Raw genomic sequence first — 8,961 nt, forward strand, 5'->3', positions numbered from 1 at the left:
CGGGCTGCTTGTGAATGACCCGCCAGCGCCGCTTTCCCAGGTCTACCACCTCAATTCGCTGGAGGCGAACACACCAATCCCAGCGGGACTAAGCCCGGCTCTGGCTCCCGGCTTGCCTGCCTGCCCCCCGGCATTCTCCGCTGCTCCTAGTCCCTGGCTCATCCCTACCTGCTAGCCTCACTCCGCTTCTGGGGCCCCCTCGCAACGCGGTAGGATTGGACTGAAAGATGGGGTGAGGGTTGCGAGGGTTTTCTCCACGCTTGTCACCTAAATCACCGAGGCAAGGGATGGGGTGGGCGATCTGGGTTAACAACTGATCGGTGAGGACCCCATAACTGCGGAGACATCTGTTGTTCTCACAGGCTAGAGATGGCGTGGAAGGAACTTTCCCCAACGTGCCTAAAAGGCAGAATAAGTCTAATGGGCTTGACAACTGCCCGGTTTGGGTGTAATACGGGATAGTGAATCATAACACCGTAGGAAGATTACTCCGGCTGGAACTGACTTGGGAGTTGCAGGACATTTTCTGCGCCTTAGAAAGTGGCTTCGTTGGCAACCACAAAAACTATATGAAATGTGTGTATCTTAAAGTACATAATCTACGTTTATTCATGTATCTGATCAAGTTATTTTTCTGCGTATAGTTTACATCCATTCCTAGTTCATCTTTCGTCCTGTCTGATCCCCTCAGATAGACAGAGGTACAAGGATATCTGAAGAATAAGTCTCTGCCCCGAAGAGGCTTCAAAGTAAGGCTTCCAAAGGAAACGAAGATCTGCTTTATAAAGTGTCTTCTACCTTAACTTTTTGTGGCTTCCTAACATATATATCCTTAGATTTATAAACTTTAGCCTCTTTGCAAGTGAAAATATATACACCGAATGGCATTATTACTGCTATTAACTTATAGCAAGTTGGAACTTCGTTTCAAAACTTGTTCACAGTTGACTTTGGTAATTTAGAGTCTAATAATTTCCTTGTTCCCAACAGCCCGGGACTAATAAATACTTAGTGTGTAATCGGGACCAGAATTCAAAAAAGGGGTCTACATTGTACATATAAAACCTTTAATATTTATAAAACTATGCACTTTACCCCCCCCCCCCCATCTTACTGATAAAGAAACTCCTTGTGGCAGTTGAAACCTATCAAGAACCCAAGTTTCCTCCCGATGCCAGCCCAACAGTGAATTAATTTTGCCTCCAATGTTTTACCCTAACGTAAGCAGCGTTCAGACTTTCGCACAAGTTTTGTTGCTAGGAGGATTCAAAGACAGAAGTGCTGGGGGACTTTTTGGTGCTGCAGCGCCCCTGCTGTGAGAGTCTGTGACCTGGACGCTTTCTCTGGCGGGCCCTCCCTCCCGCTCTGGGTGTTTGCAGCGTCAATCACAGCGGAAATTTCTCTCTCTCTCTCTCTCTCTCTCTTTCTCTTTCTCTCTTGCTAATAGCTTAGCTCGCAGGGCAGCCTCCGAGTGGATCAGAGCAATCTGTCAACCCAGCCGGGGAGCCACCTCAAAACAGATCAGGTTACCCCTGATTGACAGCGTCACTATGGCAAATAATTTGACTAAAACTATTGTCTTCTCCTGGCAGTCCCCGGGTCAGATAACTGGACCAATCAGAGCGCGGATAATCACTTTTCATGCCAGCTTAGAATAATATTATTTAAAAAAAAAACAGAGAGAAGAGGAGGAGAGAAAGGAGAGAGAAGAGGGGGAGCAGGACTTAACCACTATATTATGTTGAATCCTAGAGTGAGGGGGGGGGGCGAGAAAAGGGCGATCCCAGCGGAGGAGGGTGGGGGTGGGAGAGGAAAGACACCACCGCTGTGAGCGCTGCTGACACCAGACAATAGAAGCACAAAAAAGTTACTCTCCGAACTTGGACTTACAAAAAAGTTTTCGCGTTCGGTCTCCGCCTTTGATCCTTTTCACTCTCGGCTCCCGATGGCTGCCGACTTGAGAGCTGAGTTGTGACTTGTGCCGGAGCGTAAGTAGCCGCTCGGTTGGGGTTACATCCATGATTGGTGCTTCTCTCTTTCTGTGCCTTTCTATGTGGCTGCTTTGCGCACGTCCGATGATTTAGAGCGGGGAGGGGGAACGGCCACCATGTCGATGCTCCCCACTTTTGGATTCACCCAAGAGCAAGTGGCCTGCGTCTGCGAAGTGCTCCAGCAGGGGGGCAATATAGAAAGGCTGGGGCGGTTCCTCTGGTCCCTACCTGCCTGCGAGCACCTCCATAAGAACGAGAGCGTCCTCAAGGCCAAGGCAGTGGTGGCTTTCCACCGGGGCAACTTCCGCGAACTCTACAAGATCCTGGAGAGCCACCAGTTCTCCGCTCACAACCACCCCAAGCTCCAGCAGCTCTGGCTCAAGGCGCACTACATCGAGGCGGAGAAGCTGCGGGGGCGACCCCTAGGGGCAGTGGGCAAGTACCGGGTCCGCAGAAAGTTCCCCCTGCCCCGCTCTATCTGGGACGGCGAGGAGACCAGCTACTGCTTTAAGGAGAAGAGCCGGAGCGTGCTGCGGGAATGGTACGCGCACAACCCCTACCCCTCCCCTCGGGAGAAGAGGGAGCTGGCCGAGGCTACCGGGCTCACCACCACTCAAGTCAGCAACTGGTTTAAAAACCGGAGGCAACGCGACCGTGCTGCTGAGGCCAAGGAAAGGTACGAGTAAGTACCCCCTTCTCGCACGGCTATCTGCTGTCCCACGGTGCCTGGCTCGCTCCCCTTGGGCCCAGCCCCTTCGCAGCCCGTAGGCTGTGCACAGGCAAAACCTCCCAGCAAAGGCGCTGCGAGATTTTGCATTTCTTTCCCCCTAGCCCGCCCGGCTTGGGTCCTTGCCTTGGGCCGCTTCTGAGTTCTGATTTTCGCACGTCCTGAAAAGGGTGGGTCTGAGCTGGAAAACCCTGCTCACCGCTGCCCTTAACCATCGCGGGGCCCTAGATTCCCTGCTGCAAAGGCTGCCTGTTTGTGATGGGCTCCTTTCCACTTCGTGTTCCTTCGGTGTGGGTTTGTCGCCGCAAACCAAGCAGCCAGGGAGGTTTGATGTGGTGCAATCGTTCACCGCATTTATACTCCGTATCCCTGGTTTTTTGACGCCCACAAAAATAAGTTGATAATGTGCTTTCAGTGGCCCGCTTTCCAGGATTTTAAAGGGGGTAAGATGGAAAACAGAATAAGGGAGAGTGGGACCCATTACACCTAGTTAGCGAAGAATACAAGGCAAGTTAAAATACATAAGTTCACCAATACAGATCAGAATGTATTTCCCCCACCCCCGTGGAGATACTATTTCCTATGAAATTAACTCCAGTTAATTCAAGTAGCGGTCAGTGGTGGAACAGCTTGTTTTAACCAGCATATTTTTACGTAGGATTTTATGTCTTTTACGCTACAGTTATTTTAACGCTCTAATGTAAGATATTTTTAACTGGTGATCAGCAGGAGCATTCGTTACCAGCCCCTGTTCACCGCCAGTGACCGGAGCCTGGTGTATTCGGCAAATGTGAATGCTCTTGAAGTTCTAAAGGAACTGCGTCTGGCGGTGGATCCACGTGAACCAGGTTCAGATAGAGGGGAAGCTTTTAATGAGGCGGAATGGGGACAAATACGGCTGAAAACTCTCTATAGTCCAGCCCAGTGTTGGCTGCTTTTCCACCCGTATGTTCATTTCCAACGCCCATATTTCACACGGTACCCTATTGTAAAGATAGTCTGTGGAAGTACTGTGAGGGATGTACTCCAGCCGGGAAAATGCCAGAAGGAATCCTCGAAAGGTTTCGATCTCACGCCGTAGGCCTTGGCATTGGTATGGATCTATGCAGTCAACACCCTGCCAAACGCACTCTGCGTGCAAACCCAAAGGTTTCCTCTGTGCGGGGTTTTTGGGGGGTTTAAATACCATTTTTTTTCTCGTGTGTTAGCAAAGATTAACTTACATTATGACGCCGGGCTCCTTCTGAACTCGTCCTTTGTGTTTGCTTTTGGAAGGAAGGGCTACAATCTTTGACACGTTCTGTGCAGTCCGAAGGCTGTACCTTTGACTCGGCACGCTTTACCGTTAGACGCAGAGCCAAACGTGTTTTAAAAAGTGTCCCCCAAATGGACTTCTTAGAAGCAAAAGAGAATGGCCTCTTTGTTGTTCTTGCGAAATGCCGCACTATAACACTTTGTAGGGCTTTGCACCTCTGTCGGGAAAAATCTGCGCTTATTGACACGTTCGTTTTTCATTTGTCCCCGCGCCATCTGACTTCTGGGGTAATGGAGGCTAGAATTTGGTCTCTACGCCGTAAACTACACCGCGACTGGTGAAATTGTCCCTACTACCAGGTACAGGCTGAGAGCAGGAAACTTGGACATAAGTTTTATTGGGGAAATCGCATACCTTGTTAATGAAAATGCAATTGGCATCACTACACAAATGGATGCCCCGCCAGGCACAGGGTTTTCTGGTACTGTAAATAAGTGACATTTTCTGTATCAGATGAAGAGAAGAAAACTGTTGATCTCGGGATAGCGGTTAAAATGTGCGGGGAAGGGAGGGGGCTATTGTTGGGATGTTCCCCCCATAGTTCCTATGCACTATAGGAAGCCTATTAGGGAGCGAAATGTAGGATTCCAAATTCACACTATCTATGGCTGCATGTTGTGTACACTACATTGGAAATCGCGAGCCCATAAGGATTTGATCATTTTGGCGGTGTTGGTAATTAAAAGTCTTGAAAAGCAGTTGCAAGTCATTCGCGGCATGGCTCTAAAGTGCCTTCATTTTTAGTCTATGTTAAATGTGCTTAGGAAATGTTAAGCGTCCCATATAGCTGATTAGATTTAGGCTTAGCTGTGATATTCAATAAGGTTTGGATTCTGTACAGATTTGCTCCGTACATTTCCCCCAAACGTGCTAGTCCTTTAATTTTCTTTCAAATCCCCGTAAAGTGTTGCTTTTACGAGATGTCAGAAATCCTTTCATTGCTGATAGGAGGGACTCACCTTCAAATATCCAAAGGAAATGAATGTTACATTTACTCCTTTCATTTCTGAGGAATCAAATTTTAAAGCTCCCCAGAGACAAATAAGTTTTTTGACATAGAAAAATACACTCAACCTAACATTACACTCTAGGCGTCGGAAAACAGCCCTTTCATGGAACTGCCATTCTGTCAAGCAACTTCTTCAAACAGAGCTTTCTTTTCTAATTTTGTTATGTTGGTAGTAGGTGTCCAGCCGTGAGATTAGCTCACATTGAAGGAAGTCCTTTAACTTCTACCGAGTAAAACCTGAAAGATTTGGACCCTTTGCCATACATAACCGTTAAGTATAAATACAAGGCTGTACCAGAGAGCTGTACATAGCCTACAGGGGCCTTTCCCCCGTGTATCTAACTTGCCAAGTAAGAAACACAAGTCTTTCAAAGCCATGAAAATCAACATTCCAGTGTTCACTATTGTCACGGGCTTGAAGATTCTAGCCATTCTCTTTCTCTCATATACATATGTGAGATAGGTGTTTGTGTTTTCCTGTCTCCGTGTCTGAGCGTGGGTATGTATATATACATGCATACATACACACTCAGGCACGGAGAGACAGGCAAACACAAACAACACGCATGTCACACACACACACACACACACACACACATATAATGTTGTGTCTCTTATAAAGAGACTATTCTTGTGGCTAAGAAGAGCGAAATTTGGCTCCCATTACGTGTCAGTGTATTTGCGTTCTCATTACTTTAATTTCGGCCAATAGAAGAAAAAGAGGAATATAAGTACAGGGGTATTTCCTTATAGGACTCAGGAAATAAGCACGTTCATTCTGGTCGCTTGCCTTCTTTTACATACTAGGATACTTTTTCTGGTTTAAACTTACAGAGGGGAAAAAAGAAAAATGTAGTTGAGGTGTCGAGTAATTTTATCAAAACCAGAACTTATCCAGATGACCCAACCCTTTCGGGCCGATCTGCGTGGATTAATGACATAATTTGAATATGTTTTGCCTCTCCAGGAGAAGGCGTGGATAAAATTCTGCTTGTATAAGTAGTGTTTCCAAAAGTGATTTTAAAGTGAAATGCCCTGTATTTTCTTTCCTTGTCCCGTCGCTCCCAAAGTTATGCAAACATTTTGCAGAAGATGGATGGAGAAAATGAGGTTTTGTCAAAGTGACACGTTCTATGGGGCTAGTGGAAAACTCTGTTTACAAGCTCTGCAGCCCTTTAGAGCTTTGTGAAAGCGGAACAGGCCTTTGAGGTTTGCAGAGTTTGTAAACGCGCTGTGTTTCTCTCTCTCCAGTTATCTTCCCTGGGAGCGAGCCCACATCCTGCAGTCCCTGCAGCTGCCTGGCTAACTCCAGTGTGACCAGTGCTGTGTTCACTCCACGCTAAGATCTCCCTCCCTTTTATATTTCCTATAGGGAAAACAACGAGAATTCCAACTCCAACAGCCACAATCCGCTCTCAGCATCAATGAACGGGAATAAGACAGTTTTGGGCAGCTCAGAAGACGAGAAGACGCCGTCAGGGACCCCTGATCACACTTCCTCCAGCCCAGCTTTACTGCTCAACTCGAACCCAGGCCTACAGCCGCTCCATGGCTTGGGTCACCCCCAAGGTCCTAGCGCCATTCCAGTACCCAGTGCGGACCCTATGCACCATCATAGTTTGCAGGACTCCATTCTCAACCCCATGTCCTCCAACTTGGTCGATCTTGGCTCCTAAAACTATTTACACGCTCCCCTCATCACACCCCCTCGTTTTATTTCTAATCTCATTTGAAACTTTTAAAGTGATGACACATTCATTAGTGGATCTGTTGCCCCTCTTTGGATGGCTGGCTGGCTGTAGCTGTTGGAAGGTAATGTACTAGACTGTCCGCAGTTCTGTTGTGACAAAGTCTTAAGGGTTGTGCAAAGCTGGTTTCAGACATATGGTCTGTTGGATGGGACTTGTGATTTAAGCATAATGCTATTATGGTTCTATGTAGCAGCTATTTTTTCCCACCCTTAACTTCACCAGCCTCTTGGAATTGTAATAGAGCAGGCTTGTCTGTGTATGCTGACACATTTTATTGTGGCGGAGCGTAAGGTTGCTGTTTACATGCCCCTTTGGAAAACACCCATCGCTCCCGTTACCTTATTGTAGTTATATATCCATGTCAGGTGTACAATGTACAATTGCTGCTAAGAACACAACTGGTTTAGTCAAGTTATAGCAGCAACAGACGCCCTAGTCTAGGTAGACTCTGTAACCTGCTTGTAGCTGACGCTACGCAGAGAGCCAGCTTCTTTCGCTTGTCAGTGTTGTGCTTTCGCCATTTCTTGGGTGGGAAAGAAACTAATGGCCCGATCCTCACCCAGCTGAAGTCAATGTCAAAATTCTCCCATCGACTTCAAACGGGGGCAAAGATGGGCCGGGCCCTATAAAAAGTTGCTGCTCATTTTTAGACCTAAACGACAGTATCAACCGCGAGTCAGTCGACTTTAATTTTGTTCATTGTTTATATTATGTGAATACGTCCTTCGGAAAATATTTCTGCTTTTATTTTATAATAAAATTTAGAAATCGAACCCCGTGTGCAGTACATAATTTGCATCGTGGCTGCTTTTGTTTTGCCCCAACCTGTAAAACGCCGACTGGAGCCAATCGCACAGTTTTAGTGCTGCAGTCTAGCTCACTGTACTCCGCCCATCACGGCTCCTTCCAACCCCAACTCTGTGCCTGAGCCTGAGCCTGTTCTCATATTAGCCGAACTAGTAGAGGAACTTTGCTTTTTTTAGTGTTGGGGTTTGTGATACGATTAAACTATTTGCCATTGGACAAATTTTCTTTAATCAAAGAGAAAGGTGCCTCCCTGAAACATTAAAAGCGGGGGAGTTTAAGGCGCATCCCCGATTCCCATAGCTCTGAAAGGAAGACCATAGTGTTGGGTCTCGGTGTGACACTGTTTTGACGAAAAATCTGGAGGCTCAAAGCCTGAAAAAGCTGCGTAGTAATTGTTAGTTGCAATTCTGTGACGGGACCTTTCTTTGTAACCGGGGCGCAATGTGTACGTCTTGTCTGATTCCTGATCCTTTCTCCATGAGCAGAGAAGGGTCTGTGAATAGCCCCCCCCCCCCTTCTACGGGAGTTTAGCCGAGGAGCCAAAGTGAAGGAGTCGATTTAAATCTTGGGGTAGAGCAACATCTGATCGCTATAGGGTAGCCGAGGCTCCTCGATTCACTCTAATACTCCAAGAGGGAGATTTGGTGGGGGTTTCCTGCAGGGCAGTGTGTCCAGCGTGGAGGAAGCAGGGAGGCCACAACCGCTAGCATCCTCTGCGCCTTCCTATGGGCCTGCACAGGCACCACTCCCCACAGATCCCGCCGCAGCTTTGCCTGTATAAGGCGTCTGGGGCCGACCCGGCCCTTGGCCAGAAGCATCCCACTCCGCTTGGTTCTGAAGTTGGCGTATCAACAGACCCCGCACAACACACACACACACACTAACACGCATACCATCACACACACTCATGCATATACACACTAACACAGGCACGCACACTAACACGCACACACCATCACACACATTCACACTAACACACATGCATAAACAGTAACACACAGACTTTAACACGCACGCACAATAACAGTAACACACACGTACACTAACACACGCATATACACACTAACACACAATCTCTTTTTCAAGTCTTTTTTGCTTAGTGCGCTGCATTTCCCAGCCCTTGGCGAGGCGCGCAGAGGCTGCGGGGCGGGCGGGTGCGAGGGGACTTGGGTTACAGGGCTGGTAGGAGGCGGGGGAAGGGGAAGGAAAGAACAGGGCGTAAGGAGAGGTCGGGTGAGGATCTGGGCAAGGCGGAACTCAGAATAGACGGGCCCTGGACTCAGTGGGAGGCAGAGAAGCAGACGCGGGAGGGGGGAGTCTCTGGAGGCGGAGAACTAGCCGAGGTTCTCAAAGGCGCAGGA

At 48.0% G+C, this 8,961-nt stretch overlaps 1 protein-coding gene across 2 annotated transcripts; it reads left to right on the plus strand.

The window, feature by feature from the left end:
* The first annotated feature begins 2,107 nt into the window (after window positions 1-2,107).
* Window positions 2,108-7,729, plus strand: SIX2 (SIX homeobox 2). Of its 2 annotated transcripts, none has more exons than XM_006125472.4 (2): window positions 2,108-2,673; window positions 6,415-7,729. In XM_006125472.4, the coding sequence occupies exons 1-2, from the start codon at window positions 2,108-2,110 to the stop codon at window positions 6,716-6,718; spliced, it is 870 nt and encodes a 289-aa protein (XP_006125534.1). In that variant the 3' UTR covers window positions 6,719-7,729. The 2 variants fall into 2 exon arrangements, with proteins under 2 accessions (XP_006125534.1, XP_006125535.1); XM_006125473.4 differs by having other exon boundaries at window positions 2,108-2,667; window positions 6,415-7,725.
* The last annotated feature ends 1,232 nt before the right edge of the window (window positions 7,730-8,961 follow it).

This window comes from Pelodiscus sinensis, chromosome 3 (genome assembly GCF_049634645.1).
Source record: "Pelodiscus sinensis isolate JC-2024 chromosome 3, ASM4963464v1, whole genome shotgun sequence".
NCBI classification, from domain to species: Eukaryota; Metazoa; Chordata; order Testudines; family Trionychidae; genus Pelodiscus; species Pelodiscus sinensis.

Excerpts from the sequence above, each read along its gene's own strand:
- SIX2 (XM_006125472.4), top strand. The coding sequence starts at position 2,108 with ATGTCGATGCTCCCCACTTTTGGATTCACCCAAGAGCAAGTGGCCTGC. Across the intron at positions 2,674-6,414 it reads GAGGCCAAGGAAAGGTACGA|GGAAAACAACGAGAATTCCA; the intron begins GTAAGTACCCCC and ends TATTTCCTATAG.